Source organism: Carettochelys insculpta, chromosome 4, assembly GCF_033958435.1.
Source record: "Carettochelys insculpta isolate YL-2023 chromosome 4, ASM3395843v1, whole genome shotgun sequence".
In the NCBI taxonomy this organism is placed as follows: Eukaryota; Metazoa; Chordata; order Testudines; family Carettochelyidae; genus Carettochelys; species Carettochelys insculpta.
The window spans coordinates 83,451,784-83,469,869 of NC_134140.1; the positions used below are offsets into that span (position 1 = coordinate 83,451,784).

The window sequence follows — 18,086 nt, forward strand, 5'->3', positions numbered from 1 at the left end:
TAAACTTTACATAGATCTTCCAATTTTTGTCTTGGAACATTGGCTCTCAGCTTTTATGGGTGATCTTGGAGATGAAATATTTGTCTCATTGGAGCAGAAAGTACAACACAGGGTTCCACCAATTTATATAAATAGTAATGTTTGCTGCAATTGTAGTTAACTGCTATTGCTCATGGTCAAATAATCTTTGCGAGCTGAATGTTATCTTTCCTATATGATTATAAAGGGTCATTATCAAGGGTCCTTCAAGGTCTGGCTCTAGCTTTTTGGGCTGGAAAGTGGTAGGAGGTTTGTTTCCTGTCCCAGGCTGTGTCAGCATTGCGTTCAAGGATGTAATTGCAGCATGTGCAGACATACCTGATCTAGCTTTGCTCTCATGAGGTTAAATACCAGTATTAGTGAGAGCACAGCAACACAGATGGGATACCCAGGATTAAGGAGATGTATTTGACTAGCTGACTTGTGCTGCTGTGTCTTCAGTACTGCTCTTTAACATAGCTAGCTTAGATAGGTATGAGTGTTGTAGCCACAGCTCTGATTGCAGTATAGACATACCCAGATGCTCAGAGACTGAAATCTACAGGAATCTTACTTTCATCGGTCCTCAGTGGGCAGGCAGACTGTTAACTTTGGCAGGTAAGGTTTTTTGTGTCTCAGCTTCCTGAGAACCAAGAAGCTACAAAATAAAATGCAGAAAATTTTACTTATTTAGTACTGCTTTAGTGTATGCAGACTGAGCAAGTTAGAGACGCTCTAATTTACTTTATCCACCTTCCTGTCTTATTTTAGGAGGAAAGCTGAAGTTATGCTTGGACACGGGTTGTTCTCTTTGCTAGCTGAAAGGCTGATGCTTCATACAGGCTTAATCACCATGACCACATACAATGTCCTGTTTGAGGTAGTAACAGACTGTTATTAGAACCCAATCTTCTTAATTACTTAGAAGATGTTGTAAAATTACTTGCATGTTTGTGCTGATGTGTTCCAGATGATGCTAGAAACTTAATTGGAGATGCAGTTAAGTTTCCTGAAGCTTACTACTTTGGAAGTTGTGTTTAATTTAGATGCAGATGTAGCTCACTGTGAATAACTTTTGATAACTGGTAAATGATTTATTTACTTTTTCTCTGAGACCTTCATTGCATTTGAGATGATGGCTTTAGGTTGCAGGTTTGTTTGCATATAGGGGACCTCTTCCCCTATAATTAAAACACGAATTGTGTGTCTCAGAAAATGTAAAAAATGACATTTAAAAATAAGACTGATTCAAATATTAGAAGCTATACAAGGAAACTTCAGTACATTTTTAGCACCATGGAAGCACTTACAATAAGCAAGTGGGTTAACCGTTCTCTCGCAACCTTTTTACTGAGCATTAAATACCTATCTTATATTGTGTCGTCATCTTTCCCCCAGATTCTTATTGAACAAATTTGCACTCAAGTAGTGCATAAACAGCATCCTGATCCAGATTCAACAGTGAAGATACAAAATCCTCGTAAGCATTAAAAATCTTCTAATTTACATCACTGTTAATCTAAAAATGTTTGTCATTTAAAAATACAACTTACTGGTACAGTCTGATTTATGTGTTTTACAGAGTCATTCATGCAAGAGGGGAGATAATGCATGTTTAGCTGGACTTAATTGGGAAACATGCCTGTCTCCAGCTTTTTGAAAAACATTTTGTTTGTTTGAATATATATGTAATTTAGAACTAACCTTTTTTTAAAGCAACGAAGGGTCCTGTGGCACCTTATAGACTAACATAAAAGTTTTGAGCATGAGCTTTTGTGAGCACAGACTTACTTCATCAGATGCTGGATCTGATGAAGTGAGTCTGTGCTCATGAAAGCTCATGCTCAAAACTCTACTGTTAGTCTATAAGGTGCCACAGGACCCTTCGTTGCTGTTACAGATCCAGACTAACACGGCTCCCCCTCCGATACTTGACACCTTTTTTTTTTGTGTTCATAATATGAGATTTTTTCCCAGACTTTTTATGGACAGAATATTTTACTTGTTCAGGTTTCAAAACAATTCTCATTGAATTATTTAGTAATGTCAGACTAAATTACATGAAGTATGGAAGTAACATTCATCTTAAATTACATTCAATGCAGAATATCTGGAAATGGAGTGCAAATATGTATCTGCTTACTATATTGTTTAAGGTAACTTCCTTTGTAGAAGAACATTCCTGATTTGAAACTTCAGATTTCTTGGAACTTTTATGAAGAACAAATTTCTCTTCTTGAGATAATTGCACTTCTCCATGAGACAAATTTGAAGGGAAATGATCTGAGTTTGGAGGATGTTGTATTCTTGCTGGTAGAGGTAGTCGGTGCATGGAGGGAGAATTGGTGATGTCATCCTCATGAGATAGAGATGATCTGAGTTGTCAGTTTATAAACCTCATATACAGTAAACTTTCATATCTGGCGTTCTATCATCTGGAACTGTCAGATAACCGGCATTTTAACCTTAAGTAAATTTTAGTTATTTTCTCCTGAAGTACTGTATAGTGAACATAAATACAAATCAATACAGCAAATACAGTATAAGTTTGCAGTGTACAATTCTGCTGTTCTTGGTAAATAAAGTACTCTGTATACGTTTGTTTATTTCTTAACTAATCTTTTTATTTAGTGTTATGCATTGCTAGCTATAGCTCTCTATTATCCAGAATATTTGAATATCTGGCAACCAGCTGGTCCCTTGGCTGCTGGATATGAGAGTTTACTGTATGGAGTTTGTTGAAACTGACAGAATCCCTGTTAGGTTAACACATACTTCCTAGAACTGTTACCTAGTAGTCTGGAATCATTGAGGCATGTAAGGAATGGTAACTTATTCCTGAAAACAGTCATAAGGTCAGTGTCTATATTTTATTAAATAGGGAAGATGTTTTTGAAATTTTAAATCGGAAGCTGAACTGAATCTTTGAAAGTGGTTAGGCATAAATTCTGACCTAGTTTTGCCTATTTTTAATTTAAGTAAAAGGTGTTTTCTTGCCAACCTACTTCCCCAAAAGCCTGATGGTTTTTGTATTCTTCCCTCCTCCATACAGCATCCAAACCAGTGTGTGCAGCTAGAGGGTGAAAAATTTCAAAGAAACAATTTTTTTTCAATACGTCCATTGCTTTTACGACTGAAACTTATTTTTGAGATTAAAAAGAACCCATTAGCAAGCTATAGATTGAGCATGATTGATATTCAAAGAGAAACCTAGGGTGCACCTAACTTATAACATGATTTTCACCTGGTATGTTCCTAGTCTTCAGGAGAACATATTTCTTAAAGATAGTAAATACTGATATTTTTTTAAAACCAGTCATCAGTCACATAATAGGTATTAGTGGTGTTTTATTAAATCTGATTGTCATTAATTCCAACATTTCACATAACCTAACTCCACTTCCCCTGTGAATTGGACTAACATTGAATTAATTTCTAAACATTGGTGCCATATGCTTGTGTATGGCGCATCCTTGGCGGGGGCAAAAAGGCAGAGTTTGTGCTAAATCCCTGTCTGAGTGCTCTTACATGCTGGGTTTCAGTGCCATTCGCTGAAATTTGGCCCATCCACTCCCGCAGTCGTGATGGAGAGTTGGACAGGCCAATTATGAGTAGTAGACTAAAAGTGTGTTCCTTGTAAAAGAGAGAGAAAAATTCTGGGTGTGCTTTTGTTTAAAAATACCGCTGAAGGTGAATAGTCATGGAAGTCTTTGGAAGAAAGAGGCAATATATTTCTTCTCAGATGCATCTTTGATGCTGATGGAGAAAATTTTTTCTTTGTGTAAACAAATATATTTTGAATTACTTTTCCATAACGTGACTCTTACTGAAATGTTTCTGGCGGTGAGCATAGTCTGATAAGTTCCCATACTTGAGGTGCTTTATTTCTAATTATTACAGTTTACTTGTGAACTCTTTTACAGAGGTATTGAAAGTAATTGCAACCCTACTACGTAACTCTCCCCAGTGTCCAGAAACTCTGGAGGTTCATCGAGTTTTTCTCTCAGACATGATAAAACTTTTTAACAACAGCAGAGAAAATAGGAGGTAAGAGAGCTCACCGCGCACACAAAAGGACAATACATAAATAACAATGTTTTATGCTTCATAGAGGTAAGTTAAAACAGCTTCATTAAGCAACCATGCCAGATTTCTAAACAAATGGCATGTTCTTCTAGGCTTCTGCAGGTAATGCTAGAGAAGCTTGCATACGGTAGTGCTTTTACATATGCTAAATTCATCAGTTGCTATGTATAATTAGTAAAAGTTGAATGATATTTGCATGTTTTATATGCTTGTCCATTTTGACATGAGATTCATGAACAGGAGTGTGTATTTTGCAGGAGCTTGCTCCAGTGCTCAGTGTGGCAGGAGTGGATGCTTTGTCTTTGCTATTTCAATCCCAAGAACTCTGAAGAGCAGAAGATAACTGAAATGGTGTATGCCATTTTTAGAATTTTGCTTTACCATGCAGTCAAATATGAGTGGGGTGGCTGGCGAGTTTGGGTAGATACGCTATCAATCACGCATTCAAAGGTGAGCATTTCATATTAAAATATTTCAGAAATTACAGTAATTTATTTTTTGTATTGTCTAATGAAATTGGGAGCCTTTGTACTAGGTCAAAGAGTCTTTGATTAGAAAAATTTTTTGCTGCTCACTGCATGAAAATGTTCATGTTTAGAAAAAGTGGACTTTAAACATGTCCTAGGCCAGATTAGAGTTTCAGTGATGTTTTAGTGCTGGATTTGTGTGCATTTATAATAGGAAGAAATTTTTAAACACAAGGTGGCGCACTTTATCCATAGACAAAACAGCCTTTTAGTAACATCAGAAGGCAGTGAAACAAACCAACAAAATTAAGGAAATCAGAGTAGAGGCTGACATTCTGTCTGTTAAATCATGAAGCGGGGAGACAGGAAGGTAAGGAGGCGGAAAGAAAATCCCAATGTATAAATACGGGTTCAGCCTTTCGTCTTTCATGGCTTTTGTTGGTTTGTTACAATCTGAGCAACACTTTGACCCATGTTTTATTAGTCACTTTATTTCAAATTGAGATACAGAGTTAGAAAAAGCAATTGCTTCATTTCTCTCCCCCTGTACCAATGGGGGAAAAAGAAAAGCCTGACTTGAAAAGCTGTGCAACTTGTATTCTCAGACACGTTTACGTAGAATCTTTTAATTTGTAAATTGCATACTTTTAAATGAGTTGGACCAACCCACTACAGAGGGTATGCAAAACTGCATGTATTAATCCCATTTTACTGTCCTTACATGGGTTAATTTCCCCCTCAGAAAGTATCAGTCTATTTAGACCACAAGAGCATTACTGGTTTATCTTGGAGATCACTGATTATTGATCCAGTAAGGAGTTCAATAATCTATTGCATGTAGGGGTGTGTGTGTGTGTGAGAGAGAGAGAGAGAGAGAGCGAGCATGAGCACTTGCAAATGTTTGGTTAGTTGTTGGCCACCCATGAGTGGGGGGAGCAGAAAGGACATAAAGCCACCCATTTTTCTGAAGTTTGCCATGTGCAGTTTTGGCACATCTGAAGAGTATGCCACTGGTTTCTAAACAGTATCTGTGAAAATTAACCCCTGGTTGTTTTGAAATGTTCATTTGTGAGATGTGTGTGGAGAAAAAAAGGCAGCAGTCAGCATTGAGATCTAGTGGTTGGTGACATTAAACATTTAAAAAGATCATGGACTGAAATGGATTTGTGACCACTAATTACATATCATTTTATATCTGTAACTCAGAATATCTAATCCAGCTATTCCAGAATTCGTAAAGGAAATCCTAGATTTTTTTAAGGAGACCTTGCTAGGGGCCAAAGAGTGTTTCATTAATTTTATAAAACAAGAACTTGATACAAACACTTCTGTGGTCTTAAAAATGGATTTGGTTCTAGTTGGGCCTTTTTTCCATATGATACCAAATGGGATTGAAGTGCTTGCCCTGGTTTTGTCATGAATTAGGTTACAGCCGGGAAATGCTTATTGAAGTCTCCTCAGCTGTGGAAAAACCTTCTGGCTTCACATTTCCAAAGTCCAAACTTGTTGATTTAAGGGTTCAGTGTTTGTTGCTGTGGGTTTTGGGGTTTTATTTATGCACAAAAGGTCGGCAGTGAGGTGGGAAAAGAGATGAACAGGTGAATAAGTGGGATGGATTGCAGAAAGTATTCTGGTTTCAAAGTAGTCAAACAGGATTGGGAATAGTTTAGTCTGTTGAATTCTGGTCCGAAAAAATTGTTTGTAGTCTTCTGTCGCAAGAATTAAGACCTACAAAATAGATAGGACGGATAAACCTTATTCTGAGTGTGTTCAGATTGCAATACTTTTTGGTGAAGGTGATGGTTACATTTTTACAGCACAACTAGTGATATAAAGGATAGATGTGGTGAGGTGTGTGGGGGAAGGTGAACTGTATGTTTTGATATTAATATTCGGTTGGTAATCAATTCTTAAAATAACTTTTTCCTAATTGACTTACATTTGGAATACACTATTATACACTTAAGGTAAAAGTTATAAATTATCATGTCTCTCTATATTATGCAACTTTATAATTCTGTGTAGAAATAATTCATTTGATCTATTGGTAGACCCTAAGTTCATCACTGAGTTGTTAGATTTCCAGCAATCTTTCCAAGTATTATGGAACTGGATATTGTGGGGTCTTAATTTTTTTTAATATTGTTGAGGAAATAGGCACATTTAATTTCTAACTGCATGGGATTAATTCTTATTTTTCCTTTTTCCAGCTCTTTGCATCTGCCTATCACTAATTTATAACATCGTTCTTTGATAAAGAACTAGGTTATAACAGAGTACTGCTGCAGAATGGAATAGGTTTTACAGAGCTACACATCAAGATACATGCAGCTGCTATAAAAAGCCAAAGAAACTCAATTGCAATTTTATTGTCCAGTTTGATAGATTTCCTGCCACCTTTGCAGCAGGGAAGCTGTTTGTCACTGTAACCCTCTCTTCCAACAGCTGCACTATGCTTTATAAGCAGCAGTGGTTTTTCTAGTATAATTGCACTACATTGCTTCCTTTGCTCTCAGAATTTAAAAGGTGTGGGATAAGCTTTTTTTTAAAGCTGAATGTGTCTAGTTCATGCAGTGTCTTAATTTTCATGTTACACCTTTGTGTTATTTTTTCAGAAGTGAGCATGATTTGCCAAAAATTATGGTTTAATCTGAGTTTGACGGCTTTGATGAAAATCTGAAGGAAAAATTTAGACCAAAACCTAGTTTTGTTCCTTATCAGTGTACATTGAATTTATGAAACCCACACACCTTTTTCCAGCAGGATAGACATGTTAACTATAGCCTTAAACTTAAATCTGTCTAGGTCTTAGTTTGTAAAAAGGACCACTGGCTTCATGGTTAATAATAGGAAACAAGTAAAGACAGGTGGACAAGTTGCCTTCTTGACCTTTGTTTCTCCAAGATATAAAGAAAGTGATTTATACAATATAATATACTGTTTACTTGAATGTTTTAAAACATTGCAAGTGTCAACCTTTAATGATTTCAAGTCCTTTGAAATATCTTTTAATTTCAAAGTTGTTGTGGTACCAAGTAACCAAATTAATGGTAAATCATTTGGATAAGAAAACATCTTGGAATAGTTCAATAAACTTTGACATTTGCATTAGCGTTATGCAGGTTGCAGTTCTACTATGTATGTGGAAGTGTTTAAGAGCATTATTTAATCTGAATAAAAGGGGATTTGATAATTCTAACATAAACATGACTTTTATAATACTGATTATTTTTTATTTCCAAGTGATTGTTTGCTCCCCAAATAATAAACTGATTTTGTAATTGGCATAGCTAAGAAGCTGAATATATCCTTTGGATAATCACCTTCAACAAGAGGAAAAAAATGATTGTACACATAGTGAATTTGAGATGCATAGAACTAAGCTGAATTATGTAGATGAGAGCCTGATTTCATTAACGTGGCAATGGCAGGTATAGATAAACTGGAGAGACAGATCAGCAAAAATGATTAGATCATTGATGTAATAGATTTATAAGGGAAGATTAGGCTTCTTTTAATATGTGGGGGTGGAAGCATCATGTTAGAGTAAAGGTCTGGGTGCTAGGATGTCCTAACTTCCTGTTCATGTACTGCCTGTGATTTAGTTTAACATCTTCAGCTACCTGCTTCAGATACGAGTTGCATAATATATTTTTTCCATCTGTAAAATGAGGACAATATTTAGCTACCTCACAAAGGTGTGCTGAGGAAGAGTTAGCTTGAACAGTTTCTTGACCAAAAATGGTTAAGTCCTCAGCAAGGAGTTAATAATTTTCTAGAAACACTGGAATTGTGTAAATTGGAGGAGGATTTTTTTAGCTTAATACTGTATACGTCAAGGTAAATTTAAAAAAAGGCAGGAAATTTAAAAACAGAGTGCTTAGGCTGAATATTGGAGTACGGGAATGAATCTGTAAAGACCCCATAAACATAAGATACTGCAACTTTCCTTAAAAAGGTGTATAAGAATTATTGGATATTTTAATAGTATTTAATATGTATGAGAGAGGTTTTTTCATCTCTTGTATTCTGCAAACTGCTTCATGAAGGAAAACTGCTGCTGTCTACATGGCACCATTGGCATATGTCTCACCCTTCCAGGCCCACAAATGGACAGTGATATGTGACAAATATTATGCATGCATGTTGGGGGGCAGGGAGAAGACTAACTTAAAATGTGGGAGTCATTCATTTAGTGTAAGCCTCTTTTTTTTTAAAACCTGAGTTTCATGATTTTGGACTAAAATAGGGGGCCCCCTTGAAATAATGCATGTTCAAAATTTATAGCTTCTGGCTCCATCCCCTTCTCCTCCTCTTCAGGTAAATTCTTGCTAGTCTTTAGTGTGGATGGAGGGGCCCAATTAATACTGACAACAGCCACAGCAGGAGGGAGTGGGAAGCAGTATAAACCATTAAGGAAAGGCCCTTGACAAGTAGCACTTTGTATCTCGTTTAATATAGTTTAAGGACCCCATTTGAAGAAATGAGATATCATGATCAAAGTCAAAAGATTATTTTTGATTGGACAAAGACTGAAAAGGAAAGGGCTCTGGTGGGCTGTATTTCTGCCACTCTGGATTTCTCTCCAGAATCATAACACACATCTCTGACCTGGGCAGTCAGTGCCTTTCAGCTATGGCTGGTCCAGCAGTCAGAAAGGCTTTCACTCATTCTAGGAACCTGACATTGCGCGCTCTCGCTCTCTCTCTCGCTGGGTATGTCTGTACTGTAGAAACTACTGACACAGCTGTTGGCAAAGTCCTCCACTGTATACACAGCCTGTAACTGACAGCAATTTTTACTGCCTTCCCAAATGACATTAACTAGATTAACATACCTGTCTTAACTTGGAGTTGGGTCAGCCTTTGTTATGTGCTGGATTGGGATGTGGGGTTTTTTTTGTACCTTGACCAATATCAACATAATGCCAATATAATTTCTCAGTGTAGATCTTTACCTCTGTTTTTAAAACCCTGCTCTGTCATTTCAGTCTTTTCCTTCTTTTCACTCACTCAAAAGCTGTCTGTGGGGGGGGGAAAAAGCTGGAAGAAAATCTGGTTTCATATAGGATATCGATATTTTGTTCTGTTCTGGTGGTGGTTTTTTTTGGCCGCCCTGGTGATACGCAGACTCTTGGGCACCACTGCATCTGCTCAGCACAAACTGGATGAGACAAAAGTCTAGAGAAGATGATCATAAGTATTTAAACATAGAGTTTCTAATCCAAAACAGAATTCATAAGTTGTACATACACATTCCTTAAATCATCAGAGTAGCCAGCACACAAATTTAACTTCCAGTTAAATAAGGCTCATATTAGCCAGTATGACTATTTGCCATTCAGAATAACCTTGTTCTATAATTTGTTTGCATTTTGATAGTGAACATAAAAAAAAGTTTGGTTTAGAATACAGTTTTTTCCTATGTTACAAGCTTGGTGTGGATATGGCAAAATGTGTTTCTTTTGAGTGAGGTTGTAAGAAGGTGTTAGTATGTCTATATCTATTTGTGTGTGTGTGTGTGTGTGTCTGTGTATATATGTATACACACACTTTATAATATTTTTGTGTGTGTGTGTGTGTGTATGTATATGCAGTAAACCCCAAAATTGTGCAACTTCGAGTTGTGCTTAACTTGAATTAATGAGAGTTAAGTGCAACTTGAAGCTGCTCTGTGGCTGCCTGCCTGCCTGGCTCCCCCAGTTGGGGGGAACAGGGCAGACAGACAGCTGTGCCGCTGTGGCTGTCCATCCCCTGGCTTCTCACAGCTGGGAGTACCTGGATGAGCAGCTGTGATGGTGTGGCTTCTCCCCAGCTTCCCCTATCTGGGAGAAGCCATATCACCGTCACTGTCTGCCCAGCACAGCTTCTCCCAGCTGGGGGAAGCTGGGGAGAAAGACAGCCACGTGCGGGGAGAAGCCGTACCACTGCAGCTGTCTGCCTGGTGCGGCGTCTCCCACTTGGAGGAAGCTGGGGAGAAGCTGCCTCTGGCTCCCAGAGTGGAGGGGAGCCATAAACCAGGCGGCAACATGGATCCTGGCTCCCTGCTGCTGGCAGGAGCCAGGAAACTGACCAGTGATGTGCTGGTCAGTTTCCCTGGTCCCGCTAGGGGAGGAGAGATGGAGCCAGGCTGATTCCTGGTCCCTGACTCCCCTCCACTCATTGGAGCCAGGAAACTGACCAGGGTTGGTGCCCTTATCAGTTTCCTGGGTGTCCTGAGTTCCGTGGAAATTTGACTTATGCAGGAGGTGCAAGAACGCAACCCTGGTGTACGCTGGGGGGGGTCTAGTGTGTGTGTGTGTGTGTGTGTGTGTGTGTGGATAGTACTTTGCTTCCCTATTTCTGATTGATTTGAGGTGGGATTGGTATCAGTGCCTCCAGTCAAAGTGGATTTGTTTCCTGCTTAGAGTGAAGAGTTTCTAGGCCTCAGCTGTTAGCGTTGCTCTTAGGAGGGAGGAAAAACAGGTCAATAAAGCTTTGTGACTAAAAATAGTAACACATACTGGAATTATGAAGTTTATTGATGGGATTAGCAGTGCGGGAACTAGTTTACAATAAAGCCTTACTACAGACAACAGCACTGTTGTTGGCTGGATGGCCAACCAGTTATCCATCCCATCTCCCTCTATTCTCCAAATATATGCGTTTGGTGGTGGGAGAGAATGTAAAATAAATCTTCACACCTCTGAAATGGTATATTACATTTTAATTTAAATGAAAATGTTAGTCATCTTAACCTCTTTTACAGGCTGCATACTAATCTTGTCTGGCAATTAGTAAATGTTGAATGTCAAATTAGGTTAAAATTAATGGCAGAGGGGAATGTTGTAGTTATTAGCTCACAAGTGTCTTTTAACTAGTAGTGCATAGATGTGCTTTCCAAATGGCTATGGATTAACCATCAAATGATTGTGAAGATTAATGACCAGCCTTTTAGCTCACTAATTTAGAACAATTTCTGGTAATTAATTGTAAATTATCAGCTTTACAGTTGCAGATCCTTTAAGTAAAATAAATAAATAAATAAAAAGGACACAGCGAAATGTGTTTTCAGCTGGCATTTAGTTTTCACATTATTACACATGAGCTGCTATTATTAAATCTGAGTTAGTTCTGTGCTATTCATATCTTAGTCTGCTAGCTTTTCAGTGTAGGATTTAATTGTTGCCTTTATTAATGTTAATTCCGGCTTTTTAATGTTATGTTTTACAGCACTCAGAGCCTGCTTTGTAAGATGTTTCATAAATTCAGTGTCAAGGAATATTTGTTTAAAAAGAAAGTAGTTCTTGCTTTCCAATGTACCAGGATTGTTTATATGTAGAGTCAGTGTTAATTAAGCTAATTTGCAAATTACAATAGCAAAAACAAAATTTAGGTAGGTTTGCTACAATGTTAGTCTTCACAAAAAGTCATGTTTTATATAGAACAAAAATTGATAATTTGAAATGTTGCTTTGTAAAGTCCATTCACATTGTTGCCAGCTTTTTTTAAATTTGGTTTTGCTCCTTGAATTTGCAAATTTGTTTTAAAAGGTTACTTGACTCTTGACTTGAGCTTTTTGTGATAGAAGTAAGGCGATTTTAAGTGTCTAGCTTTATTTTAAAAAATCCTTCTTTACACTTTCCTGCTATTGTATTTGTGTGCTTTTTAGCTTACTTTAACAGTTATCACTGACCTTGGATTTTTCTGTGTTGATTTGGTTCTGTGTGTCACCATGTTATGGCTGGATTTATCTTCCCATAGGATTACAAGGCAAGCATCTAAAGATGGCAATTCTTCTTCGAGTGGTCCCCGTGGGTGCTCCACAATAGGTGTCGGGCTCGCCTGGCGCTGCAGATCGGAAATCTTCCAGCAGTTTCTCCTGGATTGTACATGTGCCGGCACGCGCCGCCCCCCTGCGCGCCCCCCGGCCGCGTGCACGATCCGGTCCCTGCCAGTTCCTTCTCAACCGCCATCGGCTGCAGACAGAATCCGCTCAGGCTCAGGCCAGAGTCAGATTACTTAGTGGTTTTTTTCCACGTGTAATTTGTTGTTTTTCGGTTATTAAACCAAAAAAAAAAAGAGAGAAAGCAAAGACAAAGAGAATACCAGTTTAAAAAAAAAAAAAGGAAAAAGAGAGGACAGGAGAAGAACAGAGCGGACGTGAAAGGCCATTAGGCCTCCCACTGCTGCAGGCCGGTGATCACTCTTTGAGGAGGAAAGGCACGGATTAAGTGCTAAGTACCCTCTTAACAATAAAGGACTCACCACAATGGCCTCTTCAGGTTTTTACACAGCGTGAGTCATACTGTGAAGCTATGCTGGCCTCCGTGGGGCATAGCGAAGGCATCCGACGCCTGTGGGAATTGCAGGCTACCCGGCCACGTTTCTCACTGTGCTCTGCCCCCCACCCCCAGTGCAGAAATGGAGGGAACTCTCCCTGGGTCGATCCTTGCCGTGCATCTGCAGCGAGCAGGACGAGCGGAGCACACAGCTACCAGCCGTCTTCCCTCCCTGGCTCGATCCTTGCCCTGCATCTGCAGCAAGCAGGACGAGCAGAGTACACAGCTACCAGCCGTCTTCCCTCCCTGGCTCGATCCTTGCCCTGCATCTGCAGCGAGCAGGACGACCGGAGCGCACAGCTACCGGCCGCATTCTCAGGCGGCGGCACCGTCACAGGCGTCACAGACCCCCGCGGCACCAGTGGTGCAGGGGTACCAGGCATGGAGCCTGCAGGCACTGGAGGGGGATACCCGCGCAGCACCGCAGCTGACGGTGCTGAGCGCGGTGCTAACAGCGGGGCCGAGATTCCCGGCAGGGGAGGGGGCGGTGCCGGCCCCGCAGTGGAGGGGCAAGGCAACATCAAAAACCCGGCACCGCAGTCCATCTCTGGACAGGGCCGCGCTGCTGTTAGCACCAAGCCCTCCCCCTGTGATACACACGCCGCACCAAAGGCCTGTCTCTCCACCGGCCCATCAGGGGAAAAAGAAACAACAAAAAAAAAACAAAAAAACGCCTTCTCTGTTCCTCCAACCGATGTCGCCATGGCTTGGGCCACCTTCACCATTTTCTGGGATTGGATCTCCCTGGAGTACTGTCACAAGCCAGTTTCACCTCTATCAGTGTTGCCGTGGAGGTCTCGCTCTCCCAGCCATCGGGGGTACACACCCCGTGAGTGGTTCAGGTCTCAATCTCCGGACCCTTGCCATGGTCGTCCCTATCAGGCTGGACACAGATAAACCACAGGCCTGCACCCACGGGCAGGTCTCCACCCCTGGCCGCTCAATACCCCCGTGGGCGCTCCCGATTGGGGACGGAAACACAGTTGTTTCAAGGGGAGTTAAATTTAGAACCCCGAGACTTTCCTTCACAATCCTCCAGCGAGCAAGTGTGTCATCGTCCGCGGGAACCCGAGGGTTCAAGGGAGGTTTACCTTAGGGGTTCCTCCTCATCCTCCCCAGACGAGGCCATGGCCCCCCGGGGATCCCTCTCCCCGGGATGACCTTAAACAGTTTCAGGAGCTGTTTTAAAGGGTGGCTTTCACGCATGACGTTTAAATGGCAGAGGTGCAGGAGAAACATCACAAACTCCTGGAAAATCTGAGACCCCCAGCTTCATCCAAAATTGCTATTCCACTGGACGAAGCTGTTCTGGAGTCAGCCATTACTATATGGCAGACTCCGGCCTCTGTTCCGCCTACGAATGGGAGAGCGGATGAAAAATATTTCGTCCCGGCAGAGGGCATGAAGTTCCTCTTCAGTCACCCACAACAAATTCTTTGGTGGTCGGGTCGTCCCAGCAGAGGTCAAAGGCTTCTCAGTACAAATTGGGGGATCAGACAAAGATGCTAAGAAGCTAGAGCTGTTTGGCAGGAAGGTATATTCCTCTCCTATCCTGCTATTGAGAGTGGCAAATTATGGGCACGCCTAGCAAACCATAATTTTGATAATACTCCGGGCTTGCTCCCCTCAAGGATTCACTCCCGGAAGACAAAAAGCTGGTGTTAAAGGCGATTGTTCAAGAGGGCTACGCAGCATCGCAGACGGGAGTCCAGATTGTCCTGGACGTGGCAGACACGGCGGCACGCTCAACGGCTACAGCAGTGGTCATGCATAGAGAATCCTGGCCCTAGACGTCGGGTATCTCGAGGGACCTACAGGCGAAGATCGTGGACCTTCCCTTTGATACACAAAAGCTGTTTTGCAGACTCAACCGACTCGGTCCCTCACTCCAGTAAGGACTCGAGAGCTACACTTAGAAGCTTGGGCATTTATACTCCCCACTTCAGAAGGGAAAAATTTTATCCTCAGCAAAGACGCCACGCTTACAACCACAGCGTGCTCAATATCAACGGGGCTACGGCCACGGGCGCTATCAATAGCGGCAACAGTACAGAACCCCTAGGCGACGTTCTCAACAAAGCCGTACGCCCTCGGGTCAGGCCTCAAAGGCAACAAGTTTGATGGGTATGTCGGGGGCTGCACTATCAATACCCTCGCTCAGTGCCACTCTCATCTCATGTTCCATCATCGCCTCAGACCGTTCCACTCCCAATGGCAAAAGATCACCACAAACATATGGGCGCTGGAGATCATAGCCACGGTTACGCGATCCCCTCCCAGTCGCTTCCACTGACGAAGCCTCCCACCAGGCCTCACCTCAGGGGCGCTGCCACGAGGCGAGGCTCAAGCAGAAGGTGACCCATCTTATGTTCACAAGTGCGGTGGAAAGAGTGCCGGAATAATTCCAGGGGAAGGTTTTTATTCACGCTACTTTCTATCGGAGAAGAAAACGGGACACCGGAGGCCCATCTTAGATCTTCGGAGCCTCAACCGTTACTTGCGCAAGCAACGGTTTCAGATGATCACAGTTGCCTTGATACTCATGGCACTGGACAATGGAGACTGGGTTGCAGCACTCGACTTACGAGATGCTTACTTTCATATAACAATCCACCCGGTACACAGACGCTTCCTCTGCTTCACGGTCGGCCAGGAGCGCTTCCAGCACAGGGTTCTTCCGTTTGGCCTCTCCTCGGCCCCCAGAGTCTTACCAAAACCCTGGCAGTGGTGTCAGCCTACCAGCACAGACAGGGGGTGTTTATTTTTCCCATATCTGGGTGACTGCCTGCTAAAAGGGACCTCGAAGGTAGAGGTCTCACGCATGATATGCGTCACAGCGGACACGTTTCTTCGCTGGGCCCAGTCATCAACCTCGCAAGTCGAAGTCCGAACCCACACAACATATAGAGTTCAGAGGGGCACGCATAACGTCTATCACAGCAAGGGTGTACCTACCTGACGCCCACTTCCGCGCAATCAGTTCGCTGGTGCAAGTTATTACATACAGCCCCATGGTGCCGATCTTACTGTGCCTACAGCTGCTGGGCCATATCGCGGCAGTGACGTTTGTGGTACAGAATGCCAGGTTGCACATGTCAAGCCCATAGCATTGGCTGGCGAGCGTTTACAAACCGGCATCCCACACTCTCCACAGAGTGGTGTCGCCCACAACAGAGGTGCGCAGATCCCTGGCGTGGTGGGAAAACCCCGAGAATCTGCTAGTGGGGGTGCCTTTTCACCAACCACAAATTTCTACTTTTCTTACTACCGACGCCTCCCACATAGGATGGGGAGCGCACATTGGCGACAAGGTAACGCAAGGGCTATGGTTCCCTGCGGAACAGACACTGCACATATCCATACTGGAGCTCAGAGCAGTGTTCAACGCCTGCAAACATTTTCGAGATTACCTGCATGGCAAAGTAATTGGGATTCAATACGGACAATACCTCCACTATGGTCTACATCAATCGATAAGGAGGAGCACGATCCCGTGCCCTATGTGCGGAAGCACTCCGATTTGTGGAATCGGTGCATTGCCAACAACATAACGTTGAAAGCCTCATACTTGCCGGGCGCGCACAATGTGATTGCAGACCAGCTGAGCAGGCACTTTGCAATCACGCACGAATGGCAGATCTGCTCCAATCTGCTACAGCGCATTTTTCGTACATGGGGGTTTCCCCAGATCGATATGTTTGCCACCCAGTACAACAAAAAAAAAAAAAGTGTCCCCAGCTCTGCTCCAGAGCAGGAGTGTGGCGGGGGTCCCTGGGGGACGCTTTCATGTTTTTCATGGAAGGGCTCCCTACTTTACGCGTTTCCCCCACCATGCTTATTCTCAAGGTCTTGCACAAAGTCGGAAGGGAGACAGCCCGCACGATACTCATAGTCCCGCTTGGGATCGGCAGCAATGGTTTCCCTTGCTTCTGTGCATGTCGGACCGCCCACCGCTCCCTCTACCGGTGGCGCCGGACTTACTCCCGCAGGCTCAAGGGTCTATAGTGCACCCGCACCCTTAAGGTCTGCACCTACAAGCATGGCTAATCCATGGCTCAGCTCCTTAAAGAGCACATGTACGGAGGGAGCACAACAAGTCCTGGAATGTAGCCGAAGGACCTCCACCAGGAGGACTTACAAGCACAAATGGACTCGTTTCACAGCCTGGTGTTCCGCCAAGCAGTTAGCTCCCCTTGACGTTCCTATACCTGTAATATTAAAATAGTTATTGGACCTCAAGAGAGGTGGGCTTTCTCTATCCTCGCTAAGGTCCACCTCGCCGCTATATCAGCCTTTTCAGCATACAGAGGAAGGGCCCATGGTATTCGCCCATCCTATAGTTACCAGGTTCTTGAAGGGGCTGGTAAACCTGTACCCCCTCGGAAACCGCTTCCACCATCGTGGAATTTGGGCTTGGTGCTCAGCATGCTATCGGGTCCACCTTTTGAACCATTAGCCACAGTTCCCATACGTCTCCTTACGATAAAAACAACCTTCCTCCTTGCAACTATGTCAGCCAGCAGGGTGAATGAGCTCGCGGCAGTGATGGCAACGCCGCACTGCACAGTATTCTCAAAGGAGGCGGTAACCTTAAGGCTGCACCCAGCCTTTGTTCCAAAAAGTCTCTCCGGAGTCCAATCTTAACGAGCAAATAGTTTTACTCTCGTTTTACCCGAAGCCTCACAGCTCCGGCAAGGAGGCACGCCTGCATCTCCTAAATGTGAGGAGGGCGTTGGCCTTCCACACAGACAAAACTAAGTCCTTCTGGAAAACGGACAGGCTTCTAGTCTCTCTCGCTCCTGGGTCAAAAGGGGAAGGTCTCTCTTCCCGGAGAATCTCAAAGCACATTGTGCCCTGTATAACAATGTGCTTCGAACTTCGAAAGACTCCTTTGCTGGCCCCACCCAGGGCTCACTCCACCAGGGCGGTGGTGGCATGAACAGCCCTATTCAAGGGCATCGCGTTAACAGACATCTGTAGAGCGGCGACCTGGTCATCCTATGACACCTTCGCCAAGCATTATGCCCTGCCTTGGGTATTCTGAGAGGATACCCGTCTGTTGACAGCAGTCCTCTCGGGGGCAAGCTGCACATAAACCGATTACCCACCTCCTTACTTGGGTTACTGCTGGGTAGTCACCTATTGTGGAGCACCCACGGGGACCACTCGAAGAAGAAAGAGAAGTTTACTCACCT

The 18,086-nt window shown here is 42.8% G+C and overlaps 1 protein-coding gene across 8 annotated transcripts in view; it reads left to right on the forward strand.

The window, feature by feature from the left end:
• Positions 1-18,086, forward strand: part of LRBA (LPS responsive beige-like anchor protein) — a 657,226-nt gene that overhangs the window by 102,992 nt on the left and 536,148 nt on the right. For all 8 annotated transcript variants that reach the window (XM_074993191.1, XM_074993193.1, XM_074993194.1 and 5 more), the window contains exons 19-22: positions 790-898; positions 1,417-1,498; positions 3,942-4,065; positions 4,362-4,554. In XM_074993191.1, the coding sequence (XP_074849292.1) occupies positions 790-898; positions 1,417-1,498; positions 3,942-4,065; positions 4,362-4,554 (508 nt within the window). The remainder of the gene's footprint in view (positions 1-789; positions 899-1,416; positions 1,499-3,941; positions 4,066-4,361; positions 4,555-18,086) is intronic.